Below are 19,753 nucleotides of genomic sequence, written 5' to 3' on the forward strand. Positions count from 1 at the left end.
GACAATGCTTGCCTCTAAGATGGATCCTGCGTTTGTGAGTACTGGTTTTAGGAACTGGAAAAAGGCAGTTGAAAAGTTTACAGCCCATGCTAAAAGCCAATCCCACTGCCATGCAACAACTGTGTATGCTCAGGAAACAAACAGCATAGCATCACAACTTTCCTCAGTTGTTTCTAGACAACAGGAAGAAGCAAGAAATACATTGCTAAAGATTGTAGGAAGTATTCAGTATTTGGCTCGACAAGGTATTGCATTGAGAGGCCATGCTGAAGAGAGGGGGAATTTTTCCCAACTTCTAAAATGCATGGCAGCAGATGATCCAGCCCTTGACAAGTGGCTAGCACAAAAGCATAATTACACAAATCCTCAGATTCAGAATGAACTACTTGGCATAATGAGCAACGACATCATCAGAGGAATAGCTAATAACATTCGATCCCTTCCTGTTACTCAGTTTGCCTTAATTGTTGACGGAACACAAGATGTCTCAGGTACAGAGCAAGAGTCTATTTGTCTTCGTTATGTTGACCATGACTTGATTCCTCATGAGGAATTCATTGGTTTTTATGCAGTGACAGAAACTACAGGAGAGAGTCTTGCGAAAATGGCAATGGATGTACTCTCTCGATTACATTTGCCATTATCTGGATTGCGTGGCCAGACATATGATGGTGCAGCCAATATGTCTGGCAAATACTCAGGAGCACAGGCTGTAATCAAAAAGAAACAGCCTTTATCTTTATATGTGCACTGTGGAGCACATTGTGTAAACCTAGTTACCCAAAAGGCATGCACAGCTTCAAAACTGCTGCGAGATTCTCTTGACTGGGTGCATCAGCTAGGAAATCTGTATAGCCTGTCTGGTAAATTCAAAGAAAAGTTTAACCAGATTGCTAGGGCAGATCATGGTATCGCAAGCACTCTAAAGCCTCTTTGTCAAACACGATGGACAGTGCGACACCAAGCAGTAACATCTGTTCTCAAGCAGTATGATTCTGTGCTCACTTCCTTAGAGAAAATGTCAAACAGTAATGCTCCTAGTGCAGCCACCGCCAATGGCTTGCACCAACAATTTCTCAAAGGCCAGACCTTACTGGGTCTTGTGTTGGCAGGAGCTGTGATTGGAGAATTGGAGTGTCTGAATGCTTCTCTCCAAAGAAAGACACAGACTATCTCTGGCATGAAAGCTGCCATTTCTTGTGTTCAGTCTGTCTTGAAAGAAAAAAGAAATGAAGATGCCTTTCAAAGTCTTTTTGAGCAAGCAAATGTGATTGTGAATTCTCTAAATCTAGAGCCTATCAAAGTCCCAGAACCAAGGCGACTTCCTAAGCGTTTTAGTACAGACGCAAGCACATACAAGCCAAAAACTGCAACAGAGTATTACAGAGTTGAGTTTTATCAGGTGCTTGATGTTGTTGAGTCAGAGCTCAATGAACGTTTTCATCAAGAAGATCTGCTGACCTTGCAGAAACTAGAGGACACTCTGCTCACTGGACAAATTGATTCAGTGTGTTGTGAGTATCCTGAGATCAACAGCCAGTTGCTTGCAGTTCAGTTACCAATGTTTAGGCATAACTACCCATTTGGATCCAGTATGGAAGCAGCAAACATTCTTAAAGGTTTGTCAGTGGAAGTCCGTGGCCTTTTCAGTGAAGTGGAAACTCTGGTCAGGTTGCTTCTGGTTGTACCAGTGTCATCTTCTGAAGCAGAAAGGAGCTTTAGCGCCCTGAGAAGGTTAAAAACTTGGCTACGCTCAAGTATGTCACAAAAGAGACAGAATCATGTGGCAGTTTGTCATGTCCACCAAGACATGTTGGACCTCCTTAACAACAACTTGGTGTGCCAAGAATTTGTTGATGCTTGTGAGAGACGCAAGCAGATATTTGGAGCTTTCATTTAACCCTTGTGCGGTCTTCGTTTGGGAAGTACACTCAGGGTCTTCGGGGTCTCCAGAGACTCCAGGCAACAAAATGCTATTTTGTAACAAAATACTTGTTTTGTTTTGTTTTTTTAAACAAATGTAATTTTACTCTGTTTATTAATGTTTTTACTCCTTGTTTGTACAGTTTTTGGATGATTTATCATATTTTTTAAAAATTATATAAATAAATTAAAAAATATTTTTTAAATAGGTTTTTATACAAAAACAGCTTTATGTAAAATTCACTATATAAAAGACCCCACATTTCTAAATTTCATTCATGGGGATCACATGGATAATTTGACATGGTTTAGTGTGAGATTTTTGCCCATCTTTTGGAAAATGCAGTTATAAAAGTAAAAAAATATCACCTTTACCAGTAGATGCTGCAGAGCTCCACTATTTGCTGTTTGACTGACTGAAAGACTCTTTACACAAGTATTTTCAGTTGGATTCATATCTAAATATTATGAAATCACAATTATAACAATAAAGGCTACTTTTTGTCAAAGTTTTGTATTTTTTGTAATGAAAAAAATCAGTTTTTCAATATTGTTACATTATGATGAGAAATTGGACAAAATTCATCCTCAAAATCAACATTTTAGAAAAACTTTATTTTTATTATTTGTGATTTCATAACATTTAGATAAAAAAAAAAAAAAAACTTTAGAAAAGACATCTTTCAGTCAGTCAAATAGCAAATAGTGGAGCTCTGCAGCATCTACTGGATAAAGTGATATATATATTTTTTTACTTTTAAAACTGCATTTTCCAAAAGATGGGCAAAAATAACACTAAACCATGTCAAATTATCCATGTGATCCACATGAATGAAAGTTAGAAGTGTGGGTCTTTTATAAAGTGAATTTTACATAAAAAGCTGTTTTTGTATAAAAAAAAATTATATAAATTTAAAGAAATGATAAATCCTCCAAAAACTGCACAAATATGAAGTAAAAACATTAATAAACAGAGTAAAATTACATTTGTTTTATTAAAAAACAAAACAATTATTTTGTTACAAAATTACATTTTGCTGCCTGTGGTCTGTGGAGACCCCGAAGACCCTGAGTGTGACCTTTTTTTTTACACTAACATAAAAACAAGATATCACTCCAGTTTTTTTTTTTTCTTTGTAGATCTAGAAGGTGTTAACAACTGTACAAAGTTTCAAGTCACTTGGACAAAGAGAGTTTTATTTGAGTAAACGTCGTTGGTGGTGTATCTAAATTTCATGTTTACTGTTGTTCAAGAGCCGATGTGTTTCCCTTTCAAAAAAATTTAAATGCATTAAGGTGGAATGTAAAAATCTTAAAATAAATGTCTAAATCAGTATAAAGCAGTGCATGTGTTCATTTCAACTCATTTTTAATCAAACGATATATAAATGGAGATGGATAGATAGATACATAGATAGATACAGATAGAAATTATTCAATAACAATAGACATAAAAAAAAAAAACAGGCATACCAACGTTCAACCCCCCAATGTTCAAACCAAATCTACGCCCTTGGAGTCAGTAGTAGTTTGGCAGCAAAGTGTGCTGATGTATTGAGGTATTTCTATGTACAGACATTACTATTGGATTAAATACTGCACACTGTAAACTACCTTTTTACAAAAGCTGTTCATTTTTACAGAATCTACAGATGTTGACGTATCTTCATTAATTCTCAATTCCTTATCATGTAGGTCGATAATGATTGACCGTGACCTTAAGGAACTCAATGCCATAAGAAGAGTTTTTCCAACAGCCAAGGTTCTTCTTTGCTGGTTTCATGTACTCCAGGTAGGTTTATTAAATCTTTTGTACTGGAAAAAGACCTATTCATTTTACAGACCTATTCATTTTAAAAATACAATTATAATTCAAATGCCATTATAACTATAGCTTTTGAATGTTTTTGTAGGCTGTACATAGGTGGATGGTTAAAAGAGATGGAGGGAACTTGCCAGTGAATCAGCGGAATCTTGTGATTCAAGCAATGGTGGCAATGAAATCCTGTTTAACGGTAATATTTTTATATCATAAATCACTTTATTCTTTAGAAATCATTTCAGTACATGGAAATAAATCTTGAGTTGTTTACTATAGATTTCAATGGGATTGGTCAAATTTATGTGTATTATGATTTTTAATGAATTGTCTTTTAAAAATGTTCCCACAAAAAAATTAAAATCATTCTTTACTAACCCTCATGTAAATCCAAATTCAAAAGATTTTTTTTTCCACAATAGAATATGGAAGTGTTTTGTACCCATTAAGTTTCATTGCATGAAAAAAACAATCTTCAAAATATACATTGTGTTCCACTGAGGAAATAGTCATATAGGTTTGGAGTGACACAAAATGACAATTTTCAATTTTGGGAGAACTACCCCTTTAAATGTGCGTAAACTTAAGGTGGCATAACTCTACAATGTTGTGTCTTTTTCTTTACAGGAAGAAGAGTTCAACAGCATGTCATCCAGAAAGTGTGAAGAGCTCGATACATGTCTTGGTAGTTCTCATGTATCAACCTACCTCAAGAATCAGTGGATTTGTTTTGGTGATTTATGGTCCAATTTTGGCAGGTCATTTTATCACCATAACAGCGAAACCAACAACAAGGCAGAGAGGTCAGCTACTAAAATTATAACATCATGCCCTAAAATCACATTTTAAATAACATGATATCCAGGACACATATTCATTAAGGATATTTTAAGTTTCTTAACTTTTGTACACAGATTTTTTCTTACAATGAAGTACCAGTTCCTTAAGGGAAGAATAAATAGCAGGATTGATCAGCTTCTTCGCTTACTGTGTGGTGATGTCCAAAAATATTACAGGTAAATATATTTAGCTGTATATATAGTTCAATGTATTACTTTTATTATGGTGCTAAATTGTAATTGCCAATTACAGAAATCATGTGACATATAGAATCATGTGATAATATTGCATAGAGATCATCTCTGGCCACTACCTATTGCCATTATCAGCTTGTTTGGATACAGGAAGCTCTTGAATAAACATTCACTGTTGTCTATGACATTATCTTTTCCTTAGCACAAATCATTCAGTAAAAAGGTCTGTCAGCTCCCAGCTTCCTTTTTTCCTTAATTATTTTATAGCCTATAAAATCTATACAAATGTTTAAGGGTATTTGCTTTTTTCAGTCATTTCATTTTTACAATAGTTTACCATTTCCTAACTTGTTCTTTTATTTCATTGTTCAGTTACCTGGATGACCTCACAGAAACTGGACGAATCAAAGGAGCAAACACTGAAGAGACCACTAATGCCGCCCATTCTATGATTGCAAAAGGCCTGGGTGCAAAAGTGGAGATAAAAAATGGAGTGTGTTTGGTTCCACCCGACACAAGCACACAATGTCACAGTGTGGACTTGGTCATGCACAAATGCGACTGCAAAAGATTCCAATGTGGATGTGTGTGCAAACACTTAATTTTTTCACAGAACATTGCAGAGAAACAAGGACTTATAATTCAAGATCTTAGGGCAGAAGTAGCAAAAAAAATTGTTGACAGTGAATCCTACCTCAGGGTCGATGAAAACCTTACTGTCTATCATTCTGATGGGAGTGTAGAATTTGTAAGTTGTAAAGGGACCAAATTTTGCACATGCATTGCGAATAGCCATGGAGAGGTATGTGTATGTATATTGGTTCACAACATTCTGTACCCAACATCATCTGAGAACATATCTGATGATTCACACTGCTTTAGGTCCAGTGAGAGAAAACAAGTTACACTGCAAGCCATGCTTACAGATCTCCATGAGTGGAGCAAATCAGAAAAATTTTGTGAGGATAATGAAGTGTACAGGTTAGTTGAAAGAGCACACAAGTTAGTTTTTTCACAGTTTACTAAACTGTCAAGAAAAAGAAAAGTGACTGCACTTCATAATTATCGTAAAAGGGTCAAAAAAGCAAAAGATGTAGTCACTGTAACCTACATGGTCAAAAAGAAGAAAAAACGTGTTTGATCTTGTAGAGATAAGAAATGTTTCATTGATGAAACAATCACTATTTGCTTTGCCTAGCCAAAATGTTTTTTTTTTCCTCTTGCTGCTACTGTCTTTTTTCAATGAGTGTTGTACAGATACTTTGTATAAGAACAAATTAAAGGAACAAATATGAATTGTAAGTAATTGAGATTAAAAAAAATAAATAAAAAACACAGTTCTTTGTAATGTTTTATTAATTTTTTTTTGTACAGCTGAACATCAAGAAACAAGAGTTTGAAACAATACAAGTAAACAAAATAAAGTGGGGGAACCTTACTCATCTGTGGAGTCTTTTTTTTTCAGTGCTCTCATCTTTTCCTTAAGACACGCATCTATCAACGAAAAAGTGCCATTTATTACGGCAGGACCAAGACCATGTGTTGCCAGGTCAAATGTGTCCCAATTTTTCTCTAGAGCAGCCTTTACTTCTTTCAATGTCTTCCTGCAATAGAAAATACAAAAAGCTATTTAGTTTTCCAGTTCAACTGATCATTGAATCATTAAGTTAAAGGGTTAGTTCACCCAAAAAAGAAAATCAACATTTATTACTCGCCCTCATGTCATTCTACACCCATAAGATCTTCATTCATCTTCAGAACACAAATTAAGATATTTTTGATGAAATCCAATGGCTCAGTGAGGCCTGCATTGCCAGCAAGACAATTAACACTTTCAGATGCCCAGAAAGGTACTAAAGACATATATAAAACAGGTCATGTGACTACGGTGGTTCAACCTTAATGTTATGAAGCAGGGACGTGCACAGGAATTTTGAGGGGCAGTTGCTCTGACCTAAAAAAAGGGCACTCCCCTACCATTATTTTCCTAATAATTCAATGGCCCGTCATCAATTATTCCTTACTTACAGCTTAAATAGTGTTTTGACATAGACAACCCAAGTGCATTTTACCTCAAACTTGCATCTAGTTAACTTGCTACAGTAGCAATCGCTTCTCGGGTCGACATTAACACACTGACAAAATTATATTCAGAATTAAAAATATTTTTATACCACTTTTTAATGTGTGATTGTGTAAAGGTTTTCACGAGATACCAACCTTTCGCGAACTTGCTTCCAACACTCGTTCTCAATTCTCATGGAGGCGCGGTGTGCACGGAGGGGAGGGGCTGTGTGCGCGCGCGAGTATGTGAGAGAGACGCGTGAGTGAGAGACGCAGGGAAATGAAATGCAGCTGAACGTTTGCTCTATGAAAGACATTGACAAAGACGAAAACTAAGGACATTTAATCTATAATTTTATTTTATTTTAGTTCGTTTTGCCAAACACACATTACAGTTTTGGTTAGTTATGTTTTTTTGTAATGCCTTGTTTTTATTTTTATTTCAGTTAACGATGTTTTTTCCCACCTAGTTTTCGTTTTTTCGTTCGTTTTCGTTAACGATTATAACCTTACTCACCTTTCCGACAACGTTAAGTCGTCTCACCCGACAACCGCAACAATCTCCTTCTAGTGCCGCTCATGCAGGCTCAGCTTCTTTTTTTTTTTTTTTTTATCTAGGCCTACGTGAAATTCTGCATCCATTGTACGATTTTTTTATTTCTTTTTTTCCACCTCAGAAGGGCAACGTGAGTCGAGAAGGGCATATGGGAAGTTGCCCGGGCAACCTGAGCAACCCCCCTGTGCATGTCCCTGTTATGAAGTGACGAGAATACTTTTTGTGTGCCAAAAATGACAAAATAATGACTTTATTAAACAATATCTAGTGATGGTGATTTCAAACCACTGCTTCATGAAGCTTCAAATCTTTACAAATCTTCTGTTTCATATAAGAGATTTCATCAAAAATATCTTAATTTGTGTTCTGAGGATGAACGAATGTCTTACGGGTTTGGAACGACATGAGGGTGAGTAATTAATGACTGAATTTTAATTTTTTGATGAACTATCCCTTTAACATCAAGTGTAGTAATAAATTGTTATTAAATTACCTGCAGTCTTCGGTTTTGACGATGGCAGCATGGACATTCCCCTCTTCTAGTAAGGCTTCACCCACCCTTTTCTGGGGGATGAATTTTGTGGCAAGAAACATTACGTCCCCAGCCAGATCCTTGCATTCATCTAAAATACAAATAAATACAACAGCAAAATTATTTGTAATAATGTCCAACTTAGAAGCAGTACAACAAAATAACAAAAGATGAAGTATGTGGATACACTCACCATCCACCTTATTAAGACCACCTGTCATATGGCAGCAGCATAATGTAAACATAACAACAACATGCAGATACATTTCAAGAGCTTCGGTTAATGATGTTCACATCAACTATCAGAATCAACAACACAATAACCGTGGCATGGTTGTTGGTGCCATATTTCAGATCCTGCTGATATACTGGGATGTTTCTCACACAAAAGTCTCTGAGTTTGCACAGAATGGTACAAAAAATATTAAATAAGCAATAATTATGGGGGTGCAAATGCCTAATCTGAGGCACAGAAACTGTACAGTTGAACAAAAAAAAAATCACCTTTTTCAGTCTTCAATTGTCCAGTGAGTGTGCCCATGAAATCTGCAGATTCTTATTCATGGCTGCTGTTAGAGCCCATCCACTTTAAGGTTCAATGTCTTATACGTGCTAAGATGATTTTCTTCTCACCACAGTCATAAAGAGTGATCATGAGTTGCTACCCCCAAACCCCACCCAACTATTCTGTGTTGTTTGAGAAATTCTCAGGAGACCCAGTTTCTGAAATACTGAAATTCAAATCAGCCCATCTGGAACCAAAAACCATGTCACAGTTAAAATCACAGATCACATTTTTCCCATTCTGATGATTGATGTGCTTTTGACCTGTATCTGTATGATTTTATGCAGGGTGCAGTTGCCATATGATTGGCTGACTGTATGACTCTATGAAGGACATGGTGTACAGGAGTTCCTATTAAAGTGGACAGTGAGTGTTGTAGCATCTGGACCAATCAGCCACACAATTATTCATTGTATTTAATGAATTACCCATAAACTCACTCTCACTATCAAAGTTCTCTGAACTCATCCCCCTAAAACTGCAACCAGCATCCCAAGTGTAGCTAGCACACAGGCACAACTAGGTGTCCTGTTACAGTTATATGGTACTTTTATGATCCAGAAGAATGCTGTAGAGACTAGTGACTCATTCTTCCTGAGAAGGACAAATAAACTCTCTTAATCCTATGTATTCTCTATATAACCACTTGGGAAATGTATAAACATGTTTTGGTATTAATGTTCCATAGTTGCAAATGTATAGTTAACTGAGATCACATTGGCAACATGTTTGGTATCTACGGACTCCATCTTTAATTTCCTATTTGGTAATTCATGTTACATGTTACTAACTCTGTGACATGTTAGTATTATAGGAATCTAGAGGGTTCTTCTCTCAAACATCCAATCCAGTGTCTTATGCTAATATCTTGCTACAGAACAAAGACTCGTAAAACTTCCCTCCGAGGGGGCAACTCCTTATTGGCTCAGACACCTCAAGAGGGTGTGACATCTTCACCCTTTATATACACTGATCACAAGACCAAGCCCTCTCTTCCTGCTCTTCCTCCTCTTCTTCTTTTTTTACTGACAAATGCTGACGTCAAGATGACGCTGTAAAAAGCTAGAAGCTTCTAAGGAACCCCAAGCTTGTGCCAGGCCTCGGCCTAGACCTTCCATTCACCAAAGATCCTCTGAATCCAACTGGTTCTCTTTCATCAAGACAATATCAGCAAAGATTCAACGGGAGCCTCCACAAATTGCATCAGGACAGTTTTAATTCAACTTGGAGAGACATGCAAGTATCAAACTTAGTCTCATTATCGGATACATTGAGTATCCTTACCCCTTTGAAAGAAGGGCCTGTTAAAACTAAACTGATGTTTTGCTCAAGGCTGTTGATCTGCTGAAATGTACAACAATGCTGTAACCTCTTGCTTCCTGTACTCTGCTTTAGCCCTCTCTCTCTTGGTAAACTGTATGCATGTATGTGTGTGAATGTTAGAGTAGTTTAAGTCTTTAGTCTAGTTAATAAAGTCTTGTTCATGTCACACGTAAGGTTGTCTGTGTTTTGCGCTCATATACGGGAGTCCCTATTCATGTCGGTCCTGACTACAGGCTTTTAGTAGAATAAGATTGTTATTTCCCATAACCTGGAAATGAACATTTCTTAGAATTAATAAACAATTAACACTGTGTGTTCATTGAACAACAGGTTAATTGATTGTAATATTAATTTTATTACATTAAGTTAATTTTATTAACTGATTAAAATATTAATAATTAATTATAACTAGTTATAATTAATTATTCATATTTATTTTGAGCTAATTTGCTACAGTGTATATTCCAAAACTGGTAGTAAAACATAGCAAATCAGGCTATTAACATAATATATTGACCTATTTTGGTAAAACTGAACACCTCATAGTGGCAAGACAACTTGTCTACGATTATATTTACTTTTTATTTATACATTTATATAACTGTATAACAATACAGTTATAAGTAATGTGGAATTTCAGTGGAAGTTATATTGTTATAAAATTTTACTATTATAAAGAAACTTATGATTCAAAACCACAAAACAAGGATACTGGTCTCAGAATTCCCTTTAGAGTTATTACTATTACTATATTTTTACCTTCACAAAGTTTGGAGCACTGTGAAGTTAACTTTGTGCGCTTTGAGGGGTTCACCTCCAACTCTGCCAGCGTCTCTGTAATTTTCTTTTTTTGTCCCTTGGCCTTCCGTAGATAAGCCACTACAGTGTTTGCAGAGTAACTCTCTGGGGGAGAGCACCTCCTCTGTAGTTCATCTGATGTGACCAGGTATCTGAAATATCAATGTGTTATGTACATTATAATAATCCTTGAAAAGGCAGAGGTGCTTTATCTTTAAAAAAAAATCTTTAGAGTATACAAAAGAAAGAAGGATTTGAACCATGGCAATAAGATAATTAACTTGATTTTTTAAAATAACTGATATACAGCATAATTTGCTATAATTAATAACCCATTTATATATATACAGGTGCTAGTCATATAATTAGAATATCATCAAAAAGTTGATTTATTTCACTAATTCCATTCAAAAAGTGAAACTTGTATATTATATTCATTCATTACACACAGACTGATATATTTCAAATGTTTATTTCTTTTAATTTTGATGATTATAACTGACAACTAAGGAAAATCCCAAATTCAGTATCTCAGAAAATTAGAATATTACTTAAGACCAATAAAATGAAAGGATTTTTAGAAATCTTGGCCAACTGAAAAGTATGAACATGAAAAGTATGAGCATGTACAGCACTCAGTACTTAGTTGGGCTCCTTTTGCCTGAATTACTGCAGCAATGCGGCGTGGCATGGAGTCGATCAGTCTGTGGCACTGCTCAGGTGTTATGAGAGCCCAGGTTGCTCTGATAGTGGCCTTCAGCTCTTCTGCATTGTTTGGTCTGGCATATCGCATCTTCCTCTTCACAATACCCCATAGATTTTCTATGGGGTTAAGGTCAGGCGAGTTTGCTGGCCAATTAAGAACAGGGATATCATGGTCCTTAAACCAGGTACTGGTAGCTTTGGCACTGTGTGCAGGTTGAAACCCATGTCTTGCATACATCTGTGCGTAGTGGTTCTTGAAGCTCTGACTCCAGCTGCAGTCCACTCTTTGTGAATCTCCCCCAAATTTTTGAATGGGTTTTGTTTCATAATCCTCTCCAGGGTGCGGTTATCCCTATTGCTTGTACACTTTTTTCTACCACATCTTTTCCTTCCCTTCGCCTCTCTATTAAAGGGATAGTTCACCCAAAAATGAAAATTTGATGTGTATCTGCTTAGCCCCAGGGCATCCAAGATGTAGGTGACTTTGTTTCTTCAGTCGAACACAAATGATGATTTTTAACTGCAACCGCTGCCATCTGTCAGTCTTATAACATGAGTGGATGGGAACTCGAAGAATAACAGTCTAAAACACTTCCATAGACAAATCCAAATTAAACCCTGCGGCTCGTGACGACACATTGATGTCCTAAGACTCGAAATGATTGGTTTGTGTGAGAAACCGAACAGTATTTATATATAATTTTACCTCTAAAACACCACTATGTCCAACTGCATTCTGTACTCGTTTAGTGAGGTCTGTGGCATATACTTCAATGAATGCGAGACATCACTGTCGTTGTCAGAGCGCGATCAGACCTCACTAAACGAATGCTGAACGCAGTTGGACATAGTGGTGCTTTAGAGGATATTGGATATTGATGATTATATGACCAGCACCTGTATATATTAGGGGTGTGATGAGACGGGTATCTCACGAGACGAGACGAGACTCAAGATTGAGTTCATGAGACAAGATTTTTACACACTATTTTTAAGAAATCCTCAATGGCGAAATACATGACTAGAAAAAATATTCTGCAAGTGTATTTGAAATGTTTTAACTAATCATCTTGTAATGAATATCATTTCATTTCTACTTTCTGATTATGAATTCATATGCAGTAAAAGACAATACTCAAGTACAGTAAAAGGTTTTGCCACTAACTCAACTGACTGACTTCTCTTTTGTATGATTTCAGTCTCTTCAGACCTTACTGTACATGATTTATGAGTTTCTACAACTTTTGACCACCTAACTGAACTCCTTTCCACAAACTGACCATAGAAATAAAAACAGTATAAATAAAAATGGTAACACTTTACAATAAGGTCTCATTTATTAACATTAATGTATTAACCAACATCAACAATGAGCAATGTATGTGCTACAGTATTTATTAATCTTTATGTTAGTTAATAAAAATAGTCATTCATTGTTAGTTCATGATAGTTCACAGTGCATTAACTAATGTTAACAAACGAAACCTTACTGTTTGTGCTTAATAAGATTAAAGGTGCCCAAGAACATGTTTTTAAAAGATGTAATATAAGTCTAAGGTGTCCCCTGAATGTGTCTGTGAAGTTTCAGCTCAAAATACCCCATAGTTTGTTTTTTTTTTTATAAATTTTTTTAACTGCCTATTTTGGGGCATCATTATAAAATGCACCGATTTATGCAGCGCGGCCCCTTTAAATCTCGTGTTCTCCGCCCCAAGAGCTCGCGCTTGCCTTAAACAGCTATAAACAAAGTTCACACAGCTAATATAACCCTCAAAATGGATCTTTACAAAGTGTTCGTCATGCAACATGTCTAATCGCGTGAGTATTTATTTGGATGTTTACATTTGATTCTGAATGAGTTTGATAGTGCTCCGTGGCTAAAGCTAACATTACACACTGTTGGAGAGATTTATAAAGAATGAAGTTGTGTTTATGAATTATACAGACTGCAAGTGTTTAAAACTGAAAATAACAACAGTCTTGTCTCCGTGAATACAGTAAGAAACGATGGTAACTTTAACCACATTTAACAGTACATTAGCAACATGCTAATAAAACATTTAGAAAGACTATATATATCACTAAAAATATCATGTTATCATGAATCATGTCAGTTATTATTGCTCCATTTGCCATTTTTTGCCATACAGTTTGAGACTCACTGTATGTCATTTCCATGTACTGAACTCTTGTTATTCAACTATGCCGAAGTAAATTCAATTTTTGAATCTAGGGCACCTTTAAGAGAAAACTGTTATTCATTTTTATGGTAACACTTTACAATAAGTGCAACCATAATAGCACTCTCTCAATATTCAAAGTGCAAATAAAACCAAATTTTCCTTCGATACAGAGCTAAGAGATGGTTACAACTACACTGCCCAGCCTAAAATAGCTTTCATATTGAAAGATATTTGCATTCATCAGGGAGCCACTTTCAAATGCGGGGTATTGAAATCGCATATATATATATACATTTATTTATTTTTATTTTTTTTACCTTTTTGCTTGATGAGAGTCTGAAACTTTTAAAACACTTTCCACCAGGAATCCCCCTGGAAGGGTGAATAAAAAGAAAAGTAACAGTATCAGTATGGGAGAGGGATAGCATGCTTTCATTTAAATTAAGTTAAAAGTAATTACTATGTCTATAGATTAATAAATGCATTGTGGTTTTCTTTGTTTATATCAGTGTCAATATAAACACTGGTTCTTTACTACACAAATCAACACACAAATCACATTGTTCACTGCAGTAACATTAAAACCACTGATTGTTTTTTTTTTACAATGGCTAAAACCTTCCACAGGTTAAAGCAGTTACAGAGCAGCAGCAAATGGCATGATATCTCAATATTAACAACCTTAATTTCACATGAAAATTCATGTAGGACAAAGTGTCCACAATTTTTTAAGCAGGTTTGTGTTTTTCCAAGATCTTACTTAAAACTTTACCTTGAACTTGGTTAAGTCCCGAGCTGCTTTCTTCCTGAATTCCTTCATTTTGGTTGCTTCCTCCTGAGCTGTCTTGTCCCTCAGGTTCATCCTCTCTTTCTCCTGATCTGTCTTGTGTCTCAGGTTCATCCTCTTTTTCTCCTGATCTGTCTTGTGTCTCAGGTTCATCCTCTTTTTCTCCTGATCTGTCTTGTCCCTCAGGTTCATCCTCTTTTTCTTCTGATCTGTCTTGTGTCTCAGGTTCATCCTCTTTTTCTCCTGATCTGTCTTGTGTCTCAGGTTCATCCTCTCTTTCTCCTGATCTGTCTTGTCCCTCAGGTTCATCCTCTTTTTCTCCTGATCTGTCTTGTCCCTCAGGTTCACCCTCTTTTTCTTCTGATCTGTCTTGTGTCTCAGGTTCATCCTCTTTTTCTCCTGATCTGTCTTGTCCCTCAGGTTCGTCCTCTCTTTCTCCTGAGCTTTTTTCTTACATAATTGATGTATTTAGAAATAATATTAAATGAATAGAGAACAGACTATCTATTAGTGAATTTTAATAATAGTTTATCAGCCTCTAAAATTGTAAAATGCCATATAGGGTTAGTTTGCCCTGAAAAGAAATATCTGTCATTAAGTAGATCCATACCCGTAAGACCTTTGTTCATCTTTGGAAAACAAATTAAGATATTTTTGATCATATCTGATGACTCAGTGAGGCCTCTATTGACAGCAAAATAATTAACACTTTCAGATGCCCAGAAAGCTACTAAAAACACATTTAAAAAAGTTCTTGTGGCAACAGTGGTTCAACTTTAATGTTATGAAGCGATGAGAATACTTTTTGTGCACCAAAAAACGAAATTACTTTATTCAACAATATCTAGTGATGGGTGATTTCAAAACACTGCTTCATGAAGCTTTGAAGCTCTATGAATCTTTTGTTTTGAATCAGTGGTTCAGAGCATGTATCAAACTGCCAAATTCACGTGAACCATTGACCATTTCAAAACACTTATGCTGTAACGAAGCCTCGATTACTGAAATCATGTGACTTCAGTGATCCGAACCACTGATTTGAAACAAAAGATTTGTAAAGCTTCAAAGCTTCATGAAGCAGTGTTTTGAAATTCAGCCCAATACTGAGGATGACGAAGGTCTTATGGGTGTGGAACGACTTGAGAGTGAGGAATTAATGACTGAATTTTAATTTTTGGGTGAACTAACCCTAAACGTTGCAGTTGTTAGAAGGATTATTTTATAATGTAGGGTCACAAGGGTCATTTAATCCAAAATGTACTACCTTTGCAAAAAAGACACTTTGCATCCTCCTGTCTCCCAGGTAGACAGATTTTATGAATATTTACAAAACATGTTGAACATTTTTCCTAGAAAGATCATTTGCATGAAAAAAAGGTTAGATCAAGGTTATCCAATTCCTAAGGAACATTTATTTATTGTATTTATCTTTTATTCCCCAACTAATTTCTGGTGTACTAGATCAAAAAACCACTGGACAAACATCATTTGAAGCTTAGAATCTAACTTTATTTTCTAATATTTAAATTGTCATTTGCATCACTTGCCTTGTTCTTCCTGGGTACCTTGTAAAAACAGACACCACAAATACCTGACCTATCTGAAACACATAGGAAACATATTTGCTGCATTGTTAATCTTTCGACAGGAAACAACCAATAGGAACTCTAAATTCATACATGAGCATGGTACTTACCAAGTGAACTAAAGAGAAGTGTCCCCAGACGCTCCCTCTCTTCCTGGATAGGAGAGCACATAAGGTATCCCCCCGAGCCTCCAAGTATGGCCTCAGCAAACTAAAGGTGTTCCAAAAAGAATGATTAGTTCAATGCCATAATCAACTGGAATTTTGTGGAATTTCTAAAACCAATAAACCAATTAGTCATGTGGAATATATACAATATCATTACAAATGACAACAGTTTCATGATCCAAAAAACTGACAATGATTTGTAGTAGTAGTAATAATAATAATAATAATAATAATAATAATAATAAATGAAAAGCATTTTACCACAGCTGTGAAAACACCACATGAAATGCTATCATGCTGTAAGCTATGTTTCCTGAGAACTCTTTTCCATGGCCCCTGGTAGCCTTTTGAAGCAGCAAATGTGCTGAAATGTAGATAAAGATAAAAATATTTAATGTAGATGTGTAAAATAAAGTTTACATAGAAAAACAAAAATGTAATTTTGTTTTTTGGGGTTAAAAAATGCCTGTACCTCCAGTTTTCTGCTATTTTGTTGTATTGTTCATCTGTTTCCCCAAGTGAATTAAGGTATGTAATTGTACGGTCAACAATGCTGCAGTGCTAGAAAAAAACAAATATGTTTCACTGGGAGCCAATATGTTTGACATGTTTATAATATGTACATAGTTACTTGGTAAGTAACTTACAAAAAAAGTCCAATGATTCCCGTCCTCCAAAAAGGGACCAACAACCTTAGTTTTATTTTCAAATATGTTCTTCTTAAAAGGAAAGAAAAATTATGAATGTAAAATGAAATGTATGTAATACCTTTATTTCAGTAAGAGCAAATTAAAAACTATTGTGTGAGACTAGCAATGAATATTTGTCTATATTAGTTATACCTGTAACACTGGTAAGAACTGGCTTTTCAAGTTTTGTCAGGGTACTTCTTACCTTCGTAAAATAACTGCTCCTAGCCCGGGTGTCACCCTCCAGAATGTGACCCAGGGTCTGATTATTGATGGCCAAAACATCTGGCCGCTTCTAAACAAAAAAATTAAAGGTATTGACAATAATTTTTAAAATAAGTGCAACTTCACAAGGTAAACGAAGTGCATGAAAAAAATTATCCGAACAATACCAGCGACCATTTTATGACCATTTTGATGTCTTCATTCACAAGTGTTGCTGGTACTGTTCCAATAATTCTTGTATTGAAAATACTCCTAGGCAGGTTTGGGCCATATCGAAAATATATATCACAATACGTCAAGACATTTTCACAATACATGATGAAATACTCAGGTGTGTTAGATTAGACTGTTGTCTTACCATTATATAGAAAAATGTTCAAATTAGTTTAGTTAACATCTTACCCTGCTGAACAGATGGAACAAAGCATCCATTATCTAAGGAGGCATCAACCAAAGAACAAAGAGAAAAAAAAAGAAAAAGCACAAAATTACAAATGCTAAAAGTGAGAGCAAACTTGTTTTGAGAATTTTGAGTTCAAGCTTTCAAAAGTAGTGTTTTGAGGAGAAATTGTGAACTGTGAAAAGAATAAAACTTCTGAATGCCTTACATTTATATTTCTAATGATTTTATCCAAACTAACTTACATGCATAAAAGGGATAGTTCACCCAAAAATGAAAATTATGCTATGGAAGTCAATTCAGTTTTATTTTCCAAGATCAATGTATAGTACTCTAAAAAATAACACAGTAAAATTAATCTATTGAGAACTGCAGCCCTGAGAGCAGCATATAGTTCAACAGAGAGCAGAATCGTACAGCTCGAAGGTGAACTTTCTCTTTAAAACATTTCTTACAAACAAGTTGAATTATAAAATACAAGAGAAATGTTACCTCATCAGATACTTCGTTGTTTTCTATGAGGGATTCAAAACTCTCCATGTAAAGTGGATAGGGTCCAATCCTTCCGATGCCTCTTCCATGCAGTCCTCCAGACTTCATAATTTGTAAGACTGCATAAATGATTATTTTCCCCTTATTTAAATGTTTTTAAGCTATTGTTTTAATATTCTATATTTTAGTGTTGAAATAATGTGCAAAGATCACAGAATAACATTTTCTACAGAAAATACAGGCCTATAAAGTACTCTTGTAGTCTTAGACTACACCCTTTTCCCTTTATTGTTTATTAAAATACATTGTATACAGGTAGCCTAGCTAATGCACATTACAAAAAAGCATACTTACCATTCATTTATCTCAGAAAGAAATGCTCCTTGAAAGCAGAGGAATAAGCTGATAATAAAACATTGGAAACATTAGCATTACCTATGGAGAACAATGACACCAATTTTAAAGCATCAAATATTAGGATAAAATTAAAGCTGAAAGCAGTGATGAAAGGGCCTTTGCACCCGGTGGCTTTAGGAAAACCGGTGGGCAACCGAATTTCATACTTGTACGTTAAACGTAGCACGAACTGTGCTTAATTGACATTTTGAAGGTGCCGCTGTCAAGCCATTTTGCCACACCTAATTGTGAAACCCTTATGAGACATACATTTCCACCACTTCTGACACGTGTGCAAAGTTTCATGAGTTTTCGAGAATGTTTAGGCCCTCAAAAATGATTTCAGAGAACAACAATAATTTACTGAGCAATTACAATAGGGTCCTCACACCATCAGTGCTCAGGTCCTAATAAAATAAGCTCTCGTGCTTCAAGAGCAACATGTCTATAATAAGTCACGCAGGTATTGTGCTACTCTGCAGTGGTACCTGAAGCAGTATAAAATAGTCATATGAATCTATTGAGTACTGCAGCCCTGAGAGCAGCATATAGTACACTAAAATAACACAGTAAAATGAATCTATTGAGAACTGCAGCCCTGAGAGCAGCATATAGTACACTAAAATAACACAGTAAAATGAATCTATTGAGTACTGCAGCCCTGAGAGCAGCATATAGTACACTAAAATAACAGCGATATGAATCTATTGAGTACTGCAGCCCTGAGAGCAGCATATAGTACACTAAAATAACACAGTAAAATGAATCTATTGAGTACTGCAGCCCTGAGAGCAGCATATAGTACACTAAAATAACACAGTAAAATGAATCTATTGAGTACTGCAGCCCTGAGAGCAGCATATAGTACACTAAAATAACACAGTAAAATGAATCTATTGAGTACTGCAGCCCTGAGAGCAGCATATAGTACACTAAAATAACAGCGATATGAATCTATTGAGTACTGCAGCCCTGAGAGCAGCATATAGTACACTAAAATAACAGTAAATGAATCTATTGAGTACTGCAGCCCTGAGAGCAGCATATAGTACACTAAAATAACACAGTAAAATGAATCTATTGAGTACTGCAGCCCTGAGAGCAGCATATAGTACACTAAAATAACACAGTAAAATGAATCTATTGAGTACTGCAGCCCTGAGAGCAGCATATAGTACACTAAAATAACACAGTAAAATGAATCTATTGAGTACTGCAGCCCTGAGAGCAGCATATAGTACACTAAAATAACACAGTAAAATGAATCTATTGAGTACTGCAGCCCTGAGAGCAGCATATAGTACACTAAAATAACACAGTAAAATGAATCTATTGAGTACTGCAGCCCTGAGAGCAGCATATAGTACACTAAAATAACACAGTAAAATGAATCTATTGAGTACTGCAGCCCTGAGAGCAGCATATAGTACACTAAAATAACACAGTAAAATGAATCTATTGAGTACTGCAGCCCTGAGAGCAGCATATAGTACACTAAAATAACAGCGA

At 35.6% G+C, this 19,753-nt stretch overlaps 2 protein-coding genes across 4 annotated transcripts; one reads left to right on the forward strand and one right to left on the reverse strand.

The window, feature by feature from the left end:
• The first annotated feature begins 3,448 nt into the window (after positions 1-3,448).
• LOC125246028 lies at positions 3,449-6,156 on the forward strand. Its single transcript, XM_048156874.1, has 5 exons — positions 3,449-3,715; positions 3,837-3,938; positions 4,370-4,545; positions 4,657-4,758; positions 5,149-6,156. The coding sequence occupies exons 1-5, from the start codon at positions 3,626-3,628 to the stop codon at positions 5,915-5,917; spliced, it is 1,239 nt and encodes a 412-aa protein (XP_048012831.1). The 5' UTR covers positions 3,449-3,625; the 3' UTR covers positions 5,918-6,156.
• On the reverse strand, positions 6,115-18,876 carry LOC125246020. Of its 3 annotated transcripts, none has more exons than XM_048156865.1 (15): positions 18,203-18,872; positions 17,849-17,967; positions 17,359-17,391; positions 16,937-17,026; positions 16,690-16,758; positions 16,515-16,603; positions 16,304-16,406; positions 15,986-16,085; positions 15,837-15,889; positions 15,554-15,638; positions 14,275-14,739; positions 13,820-13,874; positions 10,576-10,766; positions 7,890-8,019; positions 6,115-6,380 (listed from the first exon to the last, which is right to left on the reverse strand). In XM_048156865.1, the coding sequence occupies exons 1-15, from the start codon at positions 18,207-18,209 to the stop codon at positions 6,212-6,214; spliced, it is 1,758 nt and encodes a 585-aa protein (XP_048012822.1). In that variant the 5' UTR covers positions 18,210-18,872; the 3' UTR covers positions 6,115-6,211. The 3 variants fall into 3 exon arrangements, with proteins under 3 accessions (XP_048012822.1, XP_048012821.1, XP_048012823.1); XM_048156864.1 differs by having other exon boundaries at positions 16,690-16,761; positions 18,203-18,871; XM_048156866.1 differs by lacking the exons at positions 6,115-6,380; positions 10,576-10,766 and having other exon boundaries at positions 7,889-8,019; positions 16,690-16,761; positions 18,203-18,876.
• Positions 18,877-19,753: the final 877 nt, after the last annotated feature.

Source organism: Megalobrama amblycephala, linkage group LG14, assembly GCF_018812025.1.
Source record: "Megalobrama amblycephala isolate DHTTF-2021 linkage group LG14, ASM1881202v1, whole genome shotgun sequence".
Taxonomy (NCBI): Eukaryota; Metazoa; Chordata; class Actinopteri; order Cypriniformes; family Xenocyprididae; genus Megalobrama; species Megalobrama amblycephala.